This window comes from Seriola aureovittata, chromosome 23, assembly GCF_021018895.1.
Source record: "Seriola aureovittata isolate HTS-2021-v1 ecotype China chromosome 23, ASM2101889v1, whole genome shotgun sequence".
Taxonomy (NCBI): domain Eukaryota; kingdom Metazoa; phylum Chordata; class Actinopteri; order Carangiformes; family Carangidae; genus Seriola; species Seriola aureovittata.
In genome coordinates, this window is record NC_079386.1 from 10,459,034 (window position 1) to 10,481,447 (window position 22,414).

At 41.6% G+C, this 22,414-nt stretch overlaps 3 protein-coding genes and 1 non-coding gene across 5 annotated transcripts in view; all 4 read left to right on the forward strand.

The window, feature by feature from the left end:
• The first annotated feature begins 643 nt into the window (after positions 1-643).
• On the forward strand, positions 644-715 carry trnaa-cgc (transfer RNA alanine (anticodon CGC)). Its single transcript has one exon. It is a non-coding gene; the product is annotated as a tRNA-Ala (tRNA).
• Positions 716-1,002: 287 nt separating this feature from the next.
• dtx4a (deltex 4, E3 ubiquitin ligase a) lies at positions 1,003-15,224 on the forward strand. Of its 2 annotated transcripts, none has more exons than XM_056369653.1 (9): positions 1,003-1,239; positions 1,787-2,001; positions 3,950-5,132; positions 10,630-10,691; positions 11,008-11,169; positions 11,267-11,328; positions 12,061-12,381; positions 12,488-12,577; positions 12,686-15,224. In XM_056369653.1, exons 2-9 carry the CDS (start codon positions 1,794-1,796, stop codon positions 12,914-12,916), a joined length of 2,319 nt encoding a protein of 772 aa, XP_056225628.1. In that variant the 5' UTR covers positions 1,003-1,239; positions 1,787-1,793; the 3' UTR covers positions 12,917-15,224. The 2 variants fall into 2 exon arrangements, with proteins under 2 accessions (XP_056225628.1, XP_056225627.1); XM_056369652.1 differs by lacking the exon at positions 1,003-1,239 and adding an exon at positions 1,420-1,575.
• Positions 15,225-17,136: 1,912 nt separating this feature from the next.
• Positions 17,137-20,828, forward strand: msantd1 (Myb/SANT-like DNA-binding domain containing 1). Its single transcript, XM_056369378.1, has 3 exons — positions 17,137-17,765; positions 17,858-18,151; positions 19,262-20,828. The coding sequence occupies exons 1-3, from the start codon at positions 17,512-17,514 to the stop codon at positions 19,551-19,553; spliced, it is 840 nt and encodes a 279-aa protein (XP_056225353.1). The 5' UTR covers positions 17,137-17,511; the 3' UTR covers positions 19,554-20,828.
• Positions 20,829-21,714: 886 nt separating this feature from the next.
• rgs12a (regulator of G protein signaling 12a) overlaps positions 21,715-22,414 on the forward strand; it is a 37,261-nt gene continuing 36,561 nt past the window's right edge. The window contains exon 1 of the mRNA XM_056369529.1: positions 21,715-21,870. The gene's annotated coding sequence lies outside the window, so the exon portion shown is untranslated. The remainder of the gene's footprint in view (positions 21,871-22,414) is intronic.

The window sequence follows — 22,414 nt, forward strand, 5'->3', positions numbered from 1 at the left end:
TTTAAAGATATAATGATTATCACTTACAACAGTGTCACTGTAAACTCAGAGCCACAGACATACACTTAAAAAATTGTGCATAGCATGGCCAAGCTGACTTAATTCCCTGTTAAATGTACAGTGGTGGAAGAGGTAGGAAAGTTTACCAGCAAAAGTACAAAAGTAGTATTATTAGCATAATGAAGTTGAAGTAACAAAAGTAAAAGTAGGCCTACAAATTGGACAGAGTAGCCCATTTGACTTTATGCTTTAATATAATGATGCATCACACTATTTATCATACATTGTATGTTAAATCATAATCTGCAAAGTAATAACCATAAAAATAAACTAGTCGAGTAAAGTAGAAGTACCTCAAAACTGTACATAAGTGCAGTACATAAGTAAATGTAGCCTACTTAGTTAGCTTACTTTCCACCACTGTTAATGAATGTACTGAAAAGCTTTATGATTATCTGGGCAAAATGCACTTATGTTACACTTTTCATTTTGAGACATTGTATACTCTAACTACAAAATAAATAAAAAGTAACTTTTTGACGTTATTACTGCCTTTTCCTTGATATCAGCAAACAACTACAAACAATATATCATTTACCAGAACAATGTATTAAATCACGTCGTGGTCACTCATGTGACCAATGGGGATGTAGCTCAGTGGTAGAGCGCATGCTTCGCATGTATGAGGTCCCGGGTTCAATCCCCGGCATCTCCAGGAAGTTTTGGATCGTGTTTTCATCATTTTTAAATGTAAAATACATCATGAGAGTCGGTTGATGTGTAAAAGCTGGGGTATAGACTAAAATGAAACAAGGGTACATTTCCACACACACTTCATACCTCGACACGATGAACAGCGAGCGTGTAACATGAGTACCCTTCGTGATTGGCCAAACTGAGCACTTGCTCGAATCTGATTGGATGTTGGAGACTTTCTTGGCGTGGGAGTGTTCGTGCACGCGAGTGTCAAACATTTATTTTTCGCCGGCTGAATAATTTTCAGCTGGGTGAGAGCCACTCGATCGAGACACTGTGGAAGAAACAAGAAGTGAGCCTGAGTCCATCTATATTAAACCCAAGTGTAGTGACACATTATCAAAACAATTATGTAACCCGAAACCCGGGATTTTACCTCAAGATTGAAGACATCTTCACAGTGACAGATGGATCATTACTAAAGCACCCTAACTGTTCTACTAAGCAGTGATTTTGCTGGAGACACTGGAGCTGATCTACCCGGTAAATATTTATTTGTTCTCAGGAATGTGATCCACCCTTACAGACAGCACAGATTTGGTAAAATATAAAAACCTTGCATTGCACGATCAAAGCCAGTCTGTCACAGTAACCTACTTTATGAGTGCCGCACCACCCTGAGCATCCAAGTTGCATTTTCTCCTCTCACCCTAACTTGATTGTGCCGGAGAAATGATTTCAGCACACGTCACTCATCTGCATAGGGAGTAAAATGCAACCAGCCTGCAAGGCTTTTTGCGCCCTGAAACCCTCTGTATCCTCGCCGTGTGATAAAAGGACCTTCTAATTGCTGCATATCCGAAACTACAAACATGGAAGGTACAGTTTGCATGTAGTGTCATCCCGAAATATATATTTATGTCCACATATAGGAGACACATCTGGGTTGCAAGCTGTCCAAGATGGATGCAGCGCCGCTGTGCGCAGGGATGCACGGCGGAGCGGCAGCCGGGTATCTTTAAATGCCTATCATCCCCGCGGTTTCGCTTTCATTTATGCCTCAATATTGCAATTTTTTTCACCCTTGCAGGAGTAGGATGTTACTAGCATCCGCCGTAGTGGTATGGGAATGGCTGAACGAGCACGGACGCTGGCGGCCCTACAGCCCGGCTGTCTGTCATCACATCGAGGCAGTCATCCGGAGCGACCCGCGCTGTGGTAGTGTTGTCCTCGGCCAGGTGGACTCTCGCCTCTCGCCCTACATCATCGATTTGCATTCCATGCACCAGTTCCGACAAGACACAGGTGAGGAGGAGAGAGGAGAGGCAGAGACACACGGAGGAGGGTGTAGCGGTTTAGCCGGGCCTGAGGTGGAGGCCTTTTTATTGCTCATGTGTGTCTACTTTATCATTGCAAGCCCTTGTGATGATTCTGCTCCAGATGTTGATGCTTTGATGGGGTGTTTTGCTGCAAAGTGGCTTCTTCTACAGGGTTTAAATTCTCCTGTGCTATGACATAAATGTCATTGTTTGTATGTTAAATCCCCCCAACCTAGTCTGGCTGAGTTTCTTCTTTCAGTATTTCCAGGTTTATTCATTGAAGGACAGGGATGTATGATGTGCATCTGTGGCTTGTCAAAGTGAAGTGAGTCATTCTGGTAGGATCTGAATGTGTGTGTGTCTCTGTGTGTGTGTGTGTGTGTGTGTGTGTGTGTGTGTGTGTGTGTGTGTGTGTGTGTGTGTGTGTGTGTTTGCATGTAACACAGTAGCAGCTGAAGTGTCCAGTCATACTCACAAACACAGTAAACACTTCGCTCCTGCAGTTTCATTGCAAGCACTGTTATCAATACTACTGTTTTGTAAGAGTATATGGACATAAGAGGTGAACTGTCACAAGTCAAAGCTTCATAGCAGAAAGGCAAGCAAGGCAGTGTGAGACAAAGCAGGGAGTTGTCAGATGTCTAACTTTGGCAGAGACCCTGACTTCGTCTCTCTCTCTCAACATTGGCTGACAAAAGCTTTTGTGCAGTTTGTTTTCCAAACCCAGCAGAGGCTGAAATGTGGGAGCTAGGCAGGGTGCCCCAATTTAAATAGGGAACAGGGATGAAGAGGCGGGGGAGGAATTTCAGGAGTCTGAGGTCATAGACAAAATGGGGTTGATGGGGACAGATTTTGTGAATGAACTCCCTTGTTGTCTTGTTAAATGTGGCAAACTGTGCCACACATGCTGTATGGATATCAGTGTTGGATCCCATTCAGTTTCTTATGTTTAGACAGTTTGGGAGTTACCCTATTTTTGCTATGGTCATGGAGGGATTACAGAAGCTAGTGGCCACAGGAACTGAGGGCATGAGAGGTCAGGGGGCCCTTGAGCCAGAGCCTTAGTATGAAGTGACTGAAGAGCTCATTTAAAAGAAACAAAATGACCACAAAGGGGTGGAAAACATCATAACAACATAAGGAAGATCGTAAAAAAACTACAAAGAGATGGAAATTGACCATTAAGAGACACAAAATGGCCAAAAAAGATGCAAACTATGAGTCAGGTGGTCCCATATAGAACGGGTGGAGGGGCCTTTTATCGGTCTGTGTCGATTTTGATTTTCTCCCAGTCAGTCCATGGCTGCTGTTAAAAGAAAAAAAGAGAATACAGGCTGAACTGTAAAATGAAAATGTAAAATGCATATTTTACATTTCTGGAAAAAAAAGCTGTCATCTCTCACTTTAACATCAAGCTCGCTCATCTTAAAGAAACTTGTGCACCACTCTTGAAGAGAGGATTTGATGTGCGAAGGCTTTATAGTATGAAGAATCTGTAGAGTTTCTCTGGACACCCTGGGAAAGCAAACACAGCCAGCTTTGGGTCGGATAAAGGCTGCCAGCCAATCAGAACGCAGAACACCGTGTGCTGTTACCAGGGGCAACCTGTTTGCCCAAATTCTTAGCAAGCAAACACAGACATGTTGAATTTGTTAGGGTTGTAATCTACTTGTCCACAGCAAATAGTAGTCCAGTCCACTCACCTCCTCTTGCTTCTACCTCTCATCACCCTACATCATGATTACAATATAAGAGACAGAAAGGTGTTCAATATATGCCTCAAACTGTATATTTACAATAATAGTTTAGGACGTGTCCATTGACGTGCAGTAAGTCACTACAGAGTGCTACTCAAGGATACCACACCAGGTTAAATTCTTCATAATCTGCATGAGTCTTTTGCTTATGTTGTGACCCTGTGACCCCTGCCTCAGGTACCCTTCGACCGGTACGACGTAGCTTCTACGACCCCACCTCAGCGCCAGGGCAGGGCTGGTTGTGGGAGTGGGAGAACGACGCTGGCAGTTGGACGGCGTACGACACGGAGGTGGGCATTGCCATCCAGGCGGCACGAGATCGTCAGCAGCCCTGGCTGGACCTGGCGCCGCTGGGTTTCTGCTACCTCATTGACTTCGAAAGCATGACCCAAATCAACGGGCAGACACAACGCTGCCGGCGCATCCAGCGCCGCTCCGACTTGGCTTACCCGCTGGTGTCAGGGCCCCTACCCAAGTCCCACCATGCCTGGGGCCCCACGTCAATGCCCGGCCATGGAGGACTGCTTGGTGTGGATGTATCTGGAGTGGGCATGGGGATCAGGATGAGCAGCAGTGGGACTGGAAATGGGAGTGCGTACCCCAGCGGGGCTCTCCCTGCTTCAGCCATCACCTCTCTGGGACAGCCCTGCGCCTGTCAGCAGTGTATGCTGGTGCTGAGTGTCAAAGCGGGCACCATGTCGGCTGCTCACACTCTGGGTCGGAGACCGCCACAGACCAAGCCACCTAGTCCCAAAATCAGCAGTCACCCTGTCCCAGGAGGGTCGTACTCACTAACCCTCCCTCGGCCTCCATCCCTGTCGCGGTCATTCTCCCCAAACAGGACGTCTATAGTTGGGGCGACAGGTGGCTTCAGTGTAGGTGGTATGGGTGGTCCAGGAGGTGTAGGTATCATCGGTGGTAGTGGTGTTAGCAGTGCCAGCCTTGGCTTTGGAGGAGGCTTCACCCACTCTCTTTCCCTCCTCGGCTCAGCTACCGCCGCCCTCTCCATCTCCTCCACCCGTCCCCCTCCTCCACCTCTCCCCCCACCTCCGCCGCCTCCTCCACCTCCCTCCACCACACCCTCATCTGTCGCCACCTCTCCCCCTCACCCCTCCACCTCCTCCTCCCTCTCTGCTTCCTGCTCCGCCCCTACAGCGCCCGCTCCAGGCCCACCTCTCATCTCCACGGCTGCCTCCACCTGCACGCCCTCGCCTTCTGCCCGCGTCCTTGGCCCAGTGTCTTCGTCTGGTGCTGCTGCCTGCGCCGCCCCTCTGCCGCCCCGCTCCAGCCTAGCAGGGCTGAGCCGACCAGCACTGCAGCGTATCGCCATGGCTCAGTCACGTGCCCTCATCGCCTCGGGGTGAGTAGACCAAATATTCTCTTATAGCCTAAAAAAGTTCAAGAAACGATAAGAAAACCTCTGAAAATAAAGTGTGAATGTAGCATATTCAAGCAAGATTTACATTCCTACAAGAGACCCATCAAAAAAAAAAATCCGAATTGTCTCATGTGTTTTTCAATTTAGTCCTAAAATTAAACTCTTCTTCTGTGCAGATGAATGAACAGACTTGTCAAAAGTAGGTGTGATGTCCTCATCACCCAAACAAAGGGTGTGGTGTTCACTGATTGGAAGGCAGTGAAGTTACATGTAAAGCACCCAACCCCAAATGTTTGTTATGTATCACTGTCTGGCTGGTTTGTGACATTTTAATCACAAAGTGTTGCTAAAATATTTCATGTATTATTCACATGTACCCAGTGACCACACCCCATATCAGTTTACTATATACAAAAACAGAATGAGACCAACTGAACAGGATATGTAAGAAAAATCAGTTTAGACAGGAATTTCTCATTTGTTTGAAGGCCTCATTACACAGTGTCTGACATCAGCCTCATTAGCATCCTTGAGCCTTTAAACTTTGTGACAAAGTCCACCAGGCTCGTTCATTTCCATGGAAAAACAATGAAGAGCATTCATACTGAACAAGCGCCGCTCTCACACATTCCAGACTATTGTCATGCAACAACTAAATGATGGATTTAAACACACATACACTTGTGCACATATAGTTTGTTTGTGGTTAGTAAATATTTTTCACCCAACATTAGGCGACTTGGGGTCTAGGAATCAGAAAAGCCTGGGAATACTTGCACATGGGCTGGTTACCGTAGCAACCTATGTGGACCAGGGTTTTTTTTTTTTTTTTACAAAGCAGGTTTATGGAGTTGTCTGAATAACTTAAATCCTCGGCCCTCTCAAATATGAAATAAGGAGTAATATAAAAAGAACCATTTCATTTTTTACAGCAAACCACATCTGGATTGCATCTTGGATGCAGCTGAACCACATCTGGGATGTCGTGATTGTTATCAAATGTTCGGTATGCAGTGTTCCCCTTGTGCTAGTGACTTCATTTTTTTCGAGACTGCTGTAAAGTAGAGACAGAATTTTGGAAATTATAGTCAGGAAATCTGGAATGAGGTCCAGTGAGCCTTTAGCTTTAGTGTGTAGAGAGACGTACGGCACCTGCACCTTATATACTCTATAATCCTGAAAGTGGTGAAAGAGTTGCTGTCACCAGTTGTATTAGACAATGTTATTCATTAGGAATGTTTTTGGAAATTTGGTGATGAAAGCAACATATCAGTAAAAGTGAGTTTTTCACAAAAATAGATTTTCATATTGTTTTGATTATAGTGTTTTCTTCGATACCAGCCTTCCTTAAATATTCAATTTCATCCAAGAGCTTGGCAATAGTTTTATTATGGAATAAAACATATCAGGCACTTCTTTCTTCTTTTCTTTTTTTTTAAAATTCAAAGCAGATTATTTTTATAGATCTTAAAACATGTCTGTAGGGTATTTTTAACAACTAAAGGTTCTGATCACGTAGATCATTCTCCACGTCATTCAACACCAGAAGAGCACTGTGTGACCATCCGGTATTTAGGTGTTAAAGTCGTTTTGACAGTATGTCAGCATAAGTGAATGTAATAAGGTGAAGCAAGTCACAGTGTCCAGATGCCATAGCCAGAGGGCGCTGGTTAGCAAGATGTTTGTGGTTCAAAGAAGACTATTAGAACAAGAACACAGCTGTTTCCTCATTTTTTTTATCATCCCATTCTGTTTTGCAGCTGGTGGTGGCGCCTTCTAGTGAGCATGTTACAAATTTTAGCATCTAGATTTCATCATACTCCAATTACAGCCTTTCATTTTATAACATATTTTCCTTGAGTCTCACTGAAAGAGATGTTTCTGGGATGCTTTTTGTTTTGCAGTTGCCTCAAATGTGAAAATGTTAAAGCCTACAAGAAAAGCGATACGTCATGCATCCCAGACAGTTCAAAAAACACTGTGTCACTAAAGAGCAAGTCTTAATGAATTTGAAAAAAAGATGTGGATAATTTTCCATGTGAGCCACCTAACATTGCCCCAGCAAAGCACCCCAAGTTTCCGAATCCTCACATTAGCCTTGACAACTTCTGCAAAACAGTTTAGCAGCAGCTAAGCCTCAGATTAAAACCAAATACCACAGGCTTAATATTCCTGCTCCAGTAATCTCTGCATTCTGTGTCAGGTGAGATGTGTGACTGAACCATTCTTTCAACATATCAGGTGAGAGTACTCCTCTCTCCGACAGATGGTCGCACCTGCTGCTGTAGTAAAACCAGCGACGTCACAGATGAAGCGTCACTCTGATCCCGTCAGCCTGGGATTCTCTGCTCACCTCTCTGTCGCTCGCCCTTCTTCTCTCCTTCAGCCTTTTCTTAGCACAAGCTCCACTTAGTGCTCCTGCTGTCATCCCCAAATTCAGTCATTGCACCACATGTACACCACATGTACACTGATGTGTGGCTTCTTCTAACTTCCTGGACCTGGTGAACCCAGTGACAGAGTTTTATCATATAAAGCCACATATATACATGTAGGTAATTAGGCTCATATTTCTAAATCATAATTTTAAAATAGAAAACAGTTGAAAAAAGTGGATTATTGACCTTTATTTATAATGAATACTTATATTAATTTAAGTCTGCTCAAAGAAATAAAGTGACGTATCTTTTTTATAGTTGACAGTCATGGTGCTGTAATGCATTCTAACACAGTTATACTGTATTGTGATCATAAGTGTCATTGATAACCTAGTGTATACTTAAAAAAAAAAAGTGTGTGGTGAGTTCCTTGTAAAGTTTGTTTTTGTTGATCGAGCTTGCCAGTGAAAATGAGCAGATGGTTTCTTAGTGAAGATTTAAACTCTGAGGGGTCTCCAACGTCACAGATTATCACACACCTGTTGTGGTCCTTTCTCCGCTCACTGCAGTGGGTTTGATTTTGTGCCACCGCCGCAAAACGTCATCACGCGTTCCCGAGCAAAGTTTTTTGCTCCTTCTTCCAGGGTTTATCTCTTTTTCTTTTTTGACTTGATTCAAGTTTCGAGCTTGTATTTGTAAAGTGTGTGAGTGAGGCCATATGCCACAGCTTGTGTGTGTCCATCACCCAGTTCTGCAGATGGAGGCTGCTCTAATGCCACTAGATTAGCCTGGATCAAAGAAACGTGACTGGCTGACACACCCCTCCTTCTCTTGTTTCCCACCCTTTCAATGCTTTTCTCCCACTATCCTTTAATCTTTTAATCATTTTGCTAATGTTGCTGTGTGACCTGCTTGTCACACAAATGTCAATCAACTTATTCATGCTCAGGTTTGAGCCAGTCAGCTGCACCTTTTGTGACTTTGTGAATCACGAAAGGCACGTACACAGGAAGCTAATACTGCAACTTGGACATGTTTTAGGTAAACAAACCAATATAGTAAGACAGCACAGTGTAATCAGATTGACCAGTAAAGGAAAAGAACAGTACAGTGACTCTTAACTGTTTATGTGTCATTGTTGCATCATTTATTTAGAGGGAAAAATATTGCTGATGCATACAGACACACAAAAAAGTTAGTCATTCATATCCTACAGCCTCAACTTAACTGTAGCCTCATCAATAACTTGTTATAGATATTTGAGCAAATTTAATTCATTTGAAGATGAGCAGGTTTAGCATCAGAAACTTTAACTCAATTGATGCACCAACAGGTGTCCTCCCATTGCTTCCTTCTGGTAAAAGACCCTTATCTGACGTCCCTCAGCCTCTTCTTTAAGTTTTATTGGGTTAAATAGCATCTCAGGCTCTGCTCGTCAACATATCTGTTTAAAGCCTTAGTTGGAGACATGTATGTATGGAAGAAAATACATTAAAAAAACATATAGATTCTCAGAGAAAAATGATAGAGATAATACTTATATAAACAGACAGATGCATAATGTAGAAACACTAAAAACAGCAGAGAAAACAAATGAAAGATATTTTAAACAAAGTTAACAGTAAAAATAGCAAAAAATGACTGTATGTGGGAATATATACAATCAGTTATTGTAGTCACAGTAATAGTAAGTTGGAATTGATATGTTTTTTATAAAAATATTTTAAGTTTTCTTAAGAAAGGAAATAAATATGAACCTATATACACTTTAAAAGAACAAAATAAAAGTAAAATATGGGCCAAAGGGTGTCCATTAAAGATACATAAATGAAACAAATAGAAGATAAATAGACAATATCATAAAATACTTTACTAGGGCAGTGGACTGAAATGTAAACCTTAATTTTATTATATCAACATATGGTGATATTTATGTAGTGGCACTGTGTTAGTACCCAGCTGTATGTGCTCATGTCTGTCAGCCTTATGGCAACCTGGCAGTGTGACACAGTAACTAACAGGTAATCCCTGCTGTGACCAATCTCTGACATACAACCAGAGTTTAGTCAACAGATGGAAACAGGTGGATTAGCCCTATAAAAGAGGAAGGAGACCCGTCACCAACGCACAAGGAGAGGAGGAGCGAGACGGCAGAGAGATACACTGACATACTACTGTTAAACCTCAGGATCGATCAGAGGCAGGAAAAAAAAGAGAGGAGTCACAAACAACTGGAAAGAGACGAATAGTGCGACAAGTGGATATTGTTGCTGGAATATCTTGACTCGTATTTGTGGTCTCTGGTGCTTTCAAGAAGGAAAGATGACTGTTATCAAAACTGGCAGACCGTAAGTACACTTCTGTGACTGGATAGTCTCTGTGGCGACACTGTTCTGCTCATCGCAAACTCCATTTCCATTTATGAGCAGAGATATAGTACAGCTGTGCTTAAAAATAGTGTGATATTTTATCAAAATAAGGGCATATATGTTCAACTTCCATTGATGTCACGTCAAAAATATCTATAGGGCTCATTCAACACATTTAAGGATGTTTTTATTTTTGTTTGGTTGTTTTTTGTGGCTGGCAAACTAAATGGAAAGCGCTGTCCAATTCCTGCATAAAATCAAAGCTGCTTTATCTGGACATGAGTTGACGTCCTCATTTTAAGTTGAAAATACCTCGTCTACTGTCTAATCGTCTTTCAAAAAGGCATCTTTGAATTCAGTGACAGTTAATGGAATCATTTTTGATATCGTGTTCTATCAGTTGTACCCAAGAATTAAGAGCATTTGCCATGTACTGTCATCTAGGTTAAGCCCTAGACAGCAGGAAGTGCCATCTAATCATTTTAGGACAGTATGTCAAGTCAGCGTCTGTTTGTCTCTCCACATGACTTGGCAAAAGCGCCTTAACCTGTTGACACCTGGTGAACTAGGAAGTAGCACATGCCTGGGGCGGCTGTGTGTAATTCTGTCTGTTTACAGGTGACTCATCAGATTTTGACGCGAGGTTGCTGCGGTGACCTGACCTGTAGTGTGTCTGCTTTTGGTGTGTCATTGATCTGTAGATTAATGTGCGTTTGTCTTCTTGTGTTTCAGAGTGCCAACAGTTCCAGTGAAGAACCTGAATGGATCTAGCCCTGTTCACCCTGCACTGGCAGGTAAATGTCCTGACGCATCCAATTATCTCATTTTATTTAAATCTTTCAGAAGTACTTTCTTTAAAATTAGGTCTAAAATTCACGAGACATCTTACTCATTAAAGTTTGTTATACTTTTTCTTGTCACTGATCTACTGCCCTACAGACGACACAGCTAATGATATTTGACCCCATATTTAACCAGTCTTTGAGTAAATCAACTGGCCAGCCTTCACCGGTTTGGTGAATAGATAATTCCCTGGATAAAGAGCTCATCACGCAAAGAGTAAGCCCCAAATACAGCGTCTCACACCCCCCCTCTTCTGGCTGTACGCAGGTATTACAGGCATCCTGATGAGCGCAGCAGGACTTCCTGTCTGCCTGACCCGCCCACCCAAGCTGGTGCTTCATCCTCCACCTGTCAGCAAGAGCGACATCAAGCCCGTGCCCGGTCTGGGTCACTGCTGCCGCAAGACTACCAAGAAACAGGCCCGTAAAGGTGGGTGTAATTATGATGAGTCTGCTTTTGCTTTAGGCTGAATGTGCGTTTTGCTCATAAACAGATCATCATCGTACTTTGTGTCTTCACTTCGTAGGCAAGACCCCTGAGGAGGTGGTGAAGAGGTACCTTCAGAAAGTTCGCAATCCCCCAGAAGAGGTGAGTTCTCATTTTCGATGATTTTCAGCTAAATAAGACATGAATGTTAAAAAATCCTTGACGACTTTCAACATTGTTTAAGAGCCTCACTAAAGTATTTTAACATCCAAATATCACTGCGACAACAGCTGCAAAATAGGATACTAACATTTATAAAGTGTAATATTATGACAGAATAGAATTTCCTCTTTTTTCTCCACTTTTTGATAGTATAGCAGGAAAAAGAATAACAAAGAGAAACATGAGCCTATAGTCACATTTTCACCAGAGTAGATTCTAGAAGCAGGTTATAGAAACAGTTTATAGGTCATAAGATTGTTTTTAGGTTAAAAACTAGCACTTAAACTTTTAGGGTTCTTGGAAGTGCCGGCAAAAAGGTTTTATCAGAAGTATAGCAACTTGGTTTTCGGCCAAGTCTCATGGCCTTCATCAGCAGGTGGAGTTGCTCAGGTGTGATGGAGATGGTGTCACATGATCTAAGTACTGAATCCCGGTTAGATGATAACAGGTGGTTATTTGGGCAGAGGAGATCGTAACCCTTGACAACGGAGCAAACTCAGTCCGCTAATGAAGGCCATGAGATGTGGCCAAATTACACTCTTGAGCCAGCAGCTTTACATCAAACAACTGGAACATTTGAAAGGATTTGTTTTTAATTGGCCAACAACAAAAAGCACAACAAAAAGATTGAATGAGACATAAATTACACTTTACTTCCTCTTCCCAACTCAGGACTGCACCATCTGCATGGAGGCCCTGGCAGGACCATCGGGCTACAAGGGCCCCGGCGTGGGCGGTATCTCCCGGGCTGAGTCGGTAGGGCGCCTGGCACAGTGTGGTCACCAGTACCACCTCCAGTGCCTCGTTGCTATGTACAACAACGGCAACAAGGATGGCAGCCTGCAGTGCCCAACCTGTAAGACCATTTATGGAGTCAAGACTGGCAACCAGCCCCCGGGCAAGATGGAGTACCACGTCATCCCCCACTCACTGCCTGGCCACCCTGACTGCAAAACCATCCGGATCATTTACAACATCCCTCCTGGCATCCAGGTAAACTGAGGCAAGGTTTCTGTGGTACTTGATGCAAAAACGATGAGTCTGTTAGGTGTTTAGTCTTTGCTTGAATGATGTGATGAACTGTGATTTCTCTCTTTAGGGCCCAGAGCACCCAAATCCAGGCAAACCCTTCACTGCCCGTGGGTTCCCCAGACACTGCTACCTCCCTGACAGCGAGAAGGGGCGCAAGGTAAATGAGAAAACATCTCCTCTTCCTGGTTTCATGTGTAGCATGAAGATTACATGACCAGATTACGTGATGCATTGACTTATTGTCTTCATCAATTTCTTCATCCAGGTTCTGAGGCTGCTCCTGGTGGCGTGGGACCGCCGACTCATTTTCTCTGTTGGTACGTCCAGCACCACTGGGGAGTCCGACACGGTCATCTGGAACGAGGTGCACCACAAGACGGAGTTTGGCTCCAACCTGACTGGCCATGGGTATCCTGACCCCGGCCACTTGGACAACGTCCTGGAGGAGCTTAAGGCTCAGGGCATCACCGAGGAGGAGTGTCTACCCAGAGACTGAGCAGAGACATTCAAGACACGGAAGGCACGAGAAACCAGGCCGGAGTCTGTAAACACACAATGCTGGGAAGGGATCCACAGCTCGACAGGCGAATTATTTTCTAAATCTGACAACATGAACAGAGAGGAACTTTTACCACCAGAGATGGAAAACAACTTCAAATAACAAAACTCTTCACAGGAACATTACAGAAATAGTTTCAGCAGAAATTTGCTGAGATTCAAATTTCTCTTATGACTGCATGAGTCAGTTTTGAAACATGGGAAATAATTTTCTTTCCTGATGCAGTAAACAGTGTCAAGATTGCAGATGTTATTCAGTGAGACATTTGAGACCACTGTGCACATATGAGTCCGTGTTAGATTAAAAAAAAAAAAAAAAACTCATTTATACTGTGAGACTTCTTATCAAGAATGTAACTAAGTGAATTTTGCTGAATTGAAGTGTTTACCACTACTACTGCTGCTATGTGGAACTGAAAGGAGGTTAAGATGGAGACAAAGTGGGGTCTGTAAGTTTTTTTTTTAAGTGTTTGTCCACAAGCAGAAATAACTTTTCACTGCAGATAAATATTTCAAGTGTATAACTGGATATCTGAGCATGGATATTTGCTGACCTCTAGTGGTACTTTTCCAGAACTACATTCCTTTTTAGGTTTGATTTTTAAATTGTATTGTTGTATATTATGAATACTTGATATATTATATGATATCGTTTCCATTATATCATGTTTTTATATTTTAATTTTACAGTTTTGTTTTATATGGTGTGTTTCATTGCATTGTTTTTGGGTGTGACGTGACAGAGTGAGATGTGGGGTGAAGTGAAGATAAGCTGCTGGTGTACCTGAGTTTGCCTGACACTTTATATGCCATTTACCAGCCCCTTTCTTTAAAAAAAAAAAAAAAAAAAGATCATTTTCAGTATTTTGTATTTGATGGGTTAACAAACTGACATTCCTTAATTGTTCTGTCCTTGGAGCATGGGTGCATCTAATAGCTTTCTGTGTCTTCTCGTATCTGCATTACTATTAAGGACTGATAGAGGAAAAGCTACTATGGATTATACCCCCCCACCCCCCTCCCAGGAGGAGTAAATACCCAAAAAGCTAGGATTGAACCTCCTGCCTGAGCTCAGATTTGCACAGAGCTTTCTACTTAGTATCAAAAGGAAACGGACAGCTTGTATCTACTGTACTTTTGTGTAGGACACACACACCAGCCTCAAATGCTCTAATCACACTACAAAATGTGGTCTTTAGTTGTTTTTGTCATGTTTAGTGTTTGCCATGAGCAGGTGCAAAAGACTATCTCTTGTTGTGGATCCAGCTTTGGCCAAAGTGGTCCAGTCAGTTTGCATTTAGTCCATTGTGGACTGGTTTATTATGAGGTACAAGATGTACAACAGTATGTGTTGACATACTAATGTAGGCCAACATTAAAAGCATTTATACTTTATGATACTTTATGTATGCACTGTACCGTATGTATGTGTTTTATGTGCACAAATTTGCATTAAACGTTTTTTCTAAGGTTCAAAGAGATAACAAAACCCTACTCTGGTTTACTCTTTCATTTTATTTAACATTGATAATGTAATGTTTATTTAAGTCCATAAATGTGCCGCCTTTTATTACATTAAAGTGAGACTATATGTAACTTTTGATCAACAGCAGCCGCTATGGCAACAAGTGACAAATACTTATATATAATTATAAGATAATGGTAAATGCTAAGACATAGTGTACTGGTTGTAAAATGAATGAGTCCACTAACTGAACCCATTAACTGCTAACATTAGCTAACAATCGCCACCATGAGCTACTGGTCATACCAGACCAAACAAGACTGTAGCAGCAAAACTCAGTGGTTTTATTTTCAAAAGTTACATAGTCTCGTTTTAAAGAGCATTCACATTATCTGAACCTGAACGCTACATTACATCGCACTGTTGCAACATACAACTAAAAATGTAACCGTGGTTTCATATTGTATGTTTGAGTCCTATCTACATTTTCAAAGTAGCACCACAATGTTTTTCATTCATTCATCTTTGATTTACCAGAAATTATTCTCTAAAAAATTAGAAACACTAATTGTGGCACTGGAAATGAAAGGGTTTTAGAGATGTTGTTTTTTTTAGCTGGTTCAGACACATCATCCCTATGGGTTCAGTGTTTTCATCTTTTTTAAATCAATGTCTGTTCAGTTATTGCTCTGTTAAGTTTGCAATATGAAACCTTCCTTTCATTTGATTTAAACCTTTGTATAAATATTCATGGAAAGATTAAATAAGATGACAACAAAGACTGCACAATCTAGTTACAGTATGTTTGAAGTACAAGCAACTTGCATATAAAGTACAGTGGGACTATTAAATCGAAAAATAAGTTCAGATCAAATCAGTTTTCTCTTGTTTGTGTTTGTGTGCCGTGTTGCTGTTGCTGTGTTCCCTAAAGCACTACAAACGAATGACTAGCAGAACTACTTCTTTGTCTCTGGCTACAGCGGATAAATGTACCAATATGACATTTTCCAGGATAGTGGAGTGATGGAATATTAAAAATAAGTGATATGTCTCCTGAAATGTTGCGTTCACTTAACTAAACTGAGAAGTATTGCAGGGTTATTTTACTGTGAGTGGAGTTCAACTATACATAACAACATACAGGTAGCACAAGGATTATAAATGATTTAGTTTACTCTGCGAGTGTTCAATAATGCAGATTATGATGATCTTGAATCTACATATGTTATACGTAGTATTGTAAAATAAATTTGATTTCTGGTTAGTCCTGTCCTATAGTAGGATTTTACAGTGTGGTCTGATTTTATAGATCGCTCACATTACTGACTTCTACCTCTAGACATAAGTGGCGCATGACCAGTTTATCTGTAGATTAGTCTGGCTCCTGGATTAGTAGTCTGGATTACCTCCACTTTAATGAATGAAAAACTTTATTAAGGTAACTAAATACAATTATATGGACCCCAAGATCGCGGGCGATTTTAAGCAGCTGGGATCGTAAAGTCACTGAAATAGTAAGTATTTATTTGTACATAAGCATTTGAAATTCACTTTAGGATAATTTATTTAAAATTGTCAATGCAACAATCATAATCCTGCAAAAAAAATCTACATACCTAAAAGAAACGTAATTTTTTTTTCACTTTTTTAGGCACAGACCTTTTAACTGGCCAATAGAGACGAAAGGGAAAAACAAACATGCAAAACCTTTCACACCAACTTTCATTCACTCTTCCATTTCTGCAACGGCAGAGCTTAACGTTTGTCTTAAGTGACAGATGTGATGGATGGGGTAAAGCTGCCAATTTGCATTATGAAAATACACGAGCCGCCTGTCAGGTTAGTTAGGAGCAGATGGGTTAAGGTTCTAATGAGGCCAGAACTGAGTTAAGCCAGACTGACGTCAACTAGTGTCACTAATAAAGATGAAGTGAGGCTAGAGAAATTGTGCATGTTAAAGTAAATATGGACAAAGCAGCAGCTTAGGTGCTGTAGAGAAAGAGTAATTTGGGTTTTACTGTCTATGTGTTTGTGTAAAAGACGTGTGGCTTTGGTACATTCATGTTTTTAGGAGAAAAAAAAGAAAAGGAACAGAGCGAGAGGGAGAGAGACAGGGAGCAGGAGACAAGAGGAAAAATACTGATGATGAGATTGAGACGGGGTAGAGGGGGATCCGTGCCTTGGTGAGACTTAAATGGGGGAGGGGTCTCTCCAACTGGAGAGAGAAACCCCTCCTGCAGGGGTCCATTGTCTACCACCCACAGCTATGAATAGAAAGCTGATTACAGCAGTCAGCATATTGTATTCCATTGCAGGGTTGCCTACGGCTGATCACCGCATGTTGCCGTTTTGTTTTATGTCTCCCCTCTGTTATTTCCACCTGAAGTGTTTCACAGTTTTTCAGTGAAAGGCTTTTGCTCTCCTTTTAGGTCTAAACTGCAGGCTGGAAGTGTTTTCTTTTCCTCTACATCATGCCAGACGAAGCAAACCTCCCCTCTCCCTGTCTCAAAATGACTTGTCTATTATTAAAAGCTTTTAAATGGAGCAGTGTGTTGGCTGACTACCAAATCTAGTGCCTTGTTGCCAAGGAAACACATACCCGTGGTCTCAGCTCTCTCTTTTTTTTCCCCCTCCCCCGAGGCTCATATTTCAAAACTGTCAGCAATCTGGTGCGCTCACACTGCTGCCTTTCAGCTAAAAGCTTTTTGTGCTGCTATTGGAGCAGAATGGAGGGGAAAAGAGAGCAGATGGGAGTGGTTAGAGGGAAGGGGAGGGAAAATGAAGGGCCTCCCTCACCGTTGCCAAGGCAACTTGATGTCACGGTGACATCACGCACCACTAAAAGCTTTTAACCGGATTCCTCTCCTGCCTTAGGCCCCATTTTGAGTCCTCTTTCAGCTAGGCTAGGGGGAAGGGCACAGGCAGGACAGTGGTGTGTGTGCCTTTTTGCATGTATCACTCCCACACCTCACACAGCTCTTAGCACAGTAAAAGGCTTTCAAATTCAACCTCTAAAGATCCTATTTCTGCAAACACAGCCAGAACAGGCCAAGAGAACCATTTCAAAAATGGCATCAGACGATGGTTTCAGCTACCTAATGCCAGGCCACAGTGAGAAACACAGGCGGGCCCCGAACTGGACCGACGGTGAAATGAAAGCCCTCCTGTATGTGTGGGAGGAACACCACAACGAACTGAAAATGAGCAAGAGGAACGCCAAGGTTTACGAGAAGATGTCCCAGAGGTTTTTCCATCTGACCGGAGAGCAGCGTTTCAAAGAAGAGATCAAGATGAAAATCACCAACATGTCTTTCCAGTACAGGCAAGTACACCAGATCCCAATGTCCATTCAGGGTTATGACACCAAACTCCTGCTGCTGCATGACTATAAACATCACTTTTCTTCTCCAACAGGCGACTGAAATCTACAGTTGGTGAAAGTGGGGAAACACCGGATTGGCCGTACTATAAATCCATCGAGAAGATCCTCTCCAAGCCGCTGGAGAACGGGCGGGTGAACTCTTTGGAGTTTCAGGCCTCCGCTGCAGGGCCCTCCACTTCCTCCCAGTCTACAGACAACCTGGCACCCCAGTCGGAGGAGGGGATGCTGGGGTTCCTGCCAGAGTACACGGGCTCCTCAGATGAGATGGAGATAAAGCAAGAGCTGGACTCTTTGAGCTCTGACAGTGACAACACACAGGGCTCCAGGTAACAAAAACTAGACGAGATACATGTGTGTGTGTGTGTGTGTGTGTATGTGTCTTTTCATTACTGTTAAAGGCAATTTGTCTTCTATTGTTTCAGTGAAGCAATCCACAAAGGTTGCTCACACAATATTCAACTAAGCTGACATAACAGAGTCAGAGATTGTGAAACTGAATTTCTAGAATACCTTTATCTAGGATTAGCATTCAAACTGAGAGTAGATCAATTCTGACCAACAGGTCTGAGGAAGAGAAGCATTTCCTTCTTTCAGCTGTATTTTGTATTTTGTGGCCTTACACAGCTGATGGAGTTACTCAGTTGGCATGAAAATGGTCTAGGTAGTCAAATAGAGAACAATATGTAGGCTATAATATAGATTTATATGATATCTTCATATTATATAACGCCTTGATTTGACGCTATCATATGACAACAGTGTGATTGACCGCAGCCACCTGTTATCACCTGACATTCATTCATTCATTCAATTAATTGACAAATTCAAGCCATTCAAGTTCAAGCCATTTCCCTGACAACTGAGTAACTCCCTGGATATGGATATGGCTCTCAGCAGTAGACTGTTTGGTTAGGTGTCTTAGGTGCTTTTTTTTCAGTAACTGCCAATTTCACATGCTGTTGTCTTTAAAACTATACATATATGGCACAACAACGGGAGTAGCTTTAGCCAAAGATTGCTGCTTCAGCTAGATTTGTCTCAGTACCGTTAGCTGTGTGTTTGAGTAGTTTGGGGTTTAGCGTTAGCTATTGTAACAGTTTGTTGTAGTTTGTAATTACAGCAAATTTTGCACGCCATTTCTTTGAAATTATACATATATGACATAACAATACATTTTTAATGATTGTTATGTATGATTCTAATCTTAATTAATGCATTTTAGCATTTATGTGGCAGTATATATCATTGCCAATTTATTTATCTTATCCAGTATTCAACATACTTTTAAAATACTTTTGGCCTCTGACTTGGGAAGAAAGTTGCTGATGTTAACAAATGGCAGAATTGTTCTGTTATTGAAGATTTAGGACCAACATGAGCTTTTGAACCCAGAGGTGACAGTGCCTGATCTGAAATGTCCCCTCTCTGTTCTCCAGCTCCCACCCTATTTCAGCCAGGAAGAGGCATGCCAACAAGCACCTGTCCATGAAGAAGAAGAAGCTGCGGGTGATGCAGGCCATGCTACAGCAACAAAAGAGGTCGAGCCGAGCAATAGAGGAGACGTGCAGGGAGGTCCGTCGAGCCTTGCACCAACAGAACCTCCTCCAGGTCCAGTGTGTGCAGCTGCAGGAGCGTATGATGAACCTCCTGGAGAAAATGATCCAGCCTCCCTCCACCACATCAGCGTCATGGGGTCAGAGTGGGGCCAAAGACCCAGGGAAGCCATGAAGTGTGTGGGTTATGATTGCTGGGAGAGATCATGGTCTTGCCTCACCTGTAGCCTCTGACGCAAAAATAAAGAAGGCTATATTTCTTTGGATTTCAGTTAGACATTGAACAGAGAAGTGTAACAATTTGCTCTTATGATTTCTGAAGGTGTCATCAGCCTGAATACCTTTAATGGGAGGTAATCACGCTAATAATCACAATGACGTAGACATACACTGTCTCTTTAGCAGTCGGGGCTCCAATGTTTTCATCTCAAGGATACTTGTATCTTTCTTGATAATTTGTACCCTATTAAAAACACTGTGGGAACAACAGCCTTGCAAAATTAGACTTATCTTGTCACTTCATTTTGTCACTGTGCCAGGATAATTACAAGTTGGGAAGGTTTGATGCCAAAACAGAGCAATTTGTAGCAATATGAACCAGGAGCTGAGGCAATAATCCCTGCTGTTATTGAGTGGGTTGTCAGCAAATAGCATCATAATCAACACAAACTGCATGAGATTTCTTGAAGAAGGAAATTTCACATCTCTTAAATATGTCTTTTATGCGCTCAGTAGCAGAAGAAAAACATGCTGGCTTACTGTTTCCCATGCAGGATACTGAATTGCTTCTAGCCTTGGTTTTTCATTGATGTGGCTCTAAAGATTTGCCTGGAAAAGAGAGATGAAATAATTTATTGTTAAGGTACATATCCTGCTTTCAACTGAAAAAAACGAATCAAGGTGAAGCTCATTTAGATGTAATAAATATACAAACTCGATATAATAAATAGTCAAACTCATTCTTTGCATTTTCAGTTTGTGTGTCACTGTGACCACACAGACTAGTACTCTGCCTGCACAGTAATTGGTAGTATATTAAAAGTATATTCAAACAAATAACATTTATACAGCATTTAATCTTGGTTGGCATTGTGCTTTTAGGATTAGACATAAATGTAATTTTTTAAAAAAAAATACTACATAAAAGATGACCTGTTCTCCTTTGCATTTCTGCTGAATAAAACACCTCATGGTCTGGCCATCATTTCATGTGTTTCACTGTAATTTTCTCCACTGTTTCCCCAGCATATCTGTTTCTGCAGGGTAATTATTGAAATGCAAAGTACACCGAAGGCAAGGAGCGATAGAGCTGAAATGTTAAAGTCTTTGCCTTCCAGCCTATTTTAAGAGGATTTGGAGAAACTAGGGATTAAGTTAGTTCCATCACACACTACACCAACTTAACGGAAGTCACTGCCTCATGAGAAAGAAATTGTAATAGGCTACAGTTTTTTTTATGAGATGTACACCAAATTATGCCACCTGTGATTGTTACACCTACCCAATAGTAAATAAATGTGTGTGCAACAGCTTGTCATGGTTTACAGCACTAGGCTATCAATAATCTCAGTCACATGACATGTTTCATCAAATAACTGTCAGTTATTTCCTCTTTGCTGCAAATGTGTTGGCTACACACCTGTTGTAAAGCCATGTGACTTTGTGTGCAGCCGTTGCAGCCCTTTGACCAGAGAGGTTTGTTTACAGACTATCTGCTGTAAAGTGCTGCACCAGTGTGGAAGAGGCAGGGGGCAAGTGATTGAGGTATACAGCAATGATAGCAAAATCATATTGGTAAGATTTTTATTTAAAACTTAGAAACTTATCACCAATGTATATTTATATATATATATTTATATACATTGGTGATAAGTTTCTCAACATATATATATATATATATAGATAAATATATATATATATATATATATATATATATATGTTGAGAAACTTATATATATATATGTATATATATGTATGTTGAGAACTTATCACGAGTGCATTTTCGAATCTAATATGCGTCTAATATCGTGTGTGATGTGTGATTACAGAGCTTATGGTGTGGTTTAAGTATTTCTATATTTAAGTGGAATTGTTCATTAAATGGACCTAGGCTTTTAAATTTGGTTTACTTCAGCGCAAAAATAAAGAAGGTCAACTGACATCAATATCAGCCAATAGGGTCACTCCAATCGTTTGAATATTGAACGTGATAGGCGCAGTGATTGGCCAGAGGGAGACGTCACATGTTCCAGAGACGTTACGCTGTCATGGTTACGGTGAAAGACGCTTTGTGATCTCCTCTGTGAGTCAATGGAGGGAGGCTGTGTTGTCGCGGTTTGCCATATGGACTACTACTGAATCACGGCGCGGAAATATTGTTTTGAATAATTAAACAATGGACGAGTAATGTGAAAAATGTAAATGCGTGGACTTTCATCAACGTGAATGTAAAACCGTGGGCGTTTTTGCGGAACTTTTCGTCCCTGGAAAAGGTAATTTGCAAACTTAGCGTTAGTCCTCAAACAGCCTCATTGTAGTGCTATTATGGGAACGAATTCAGAGTTTATCATTACTTTATCGGTTTGACGTTTTTATAAGGGAATTTAAAATAAAACTAAAGCAGCCTCAAGGCTTCGTCAAGTGTTTCCTGTGTTGGAAAAATGTTTAACTTCTGTGGTGAGCAGAGTATTGGAACATGTAAAAACAGAGTGGTTGACCGAAACCATAGAGTCTGGTTATCATTAAAGTGCTGTTGGTGAGTAGAGGGCCAGCTGGCACTCTGTTTTAGGGGAGTGGGTGGAGGGGTAAATGGGAGTAATTTGCAAGCTGTGTTAGGAAGAACATAAAAGCTGTGTGCCTTATCTTTGACAGATAATTGCTAAAATAAGATTGATATCAGTGGCTTACTTAGTTATTAAATTTCTTTGGTAGACTTCAAATCCAGCTGGAGAAACACTCTGCCTCTTTATGTCATTAGGTCCATATTATTTTTTCTAATATTATATATTATTTTTCATAATTTAGTCAAAATTAATT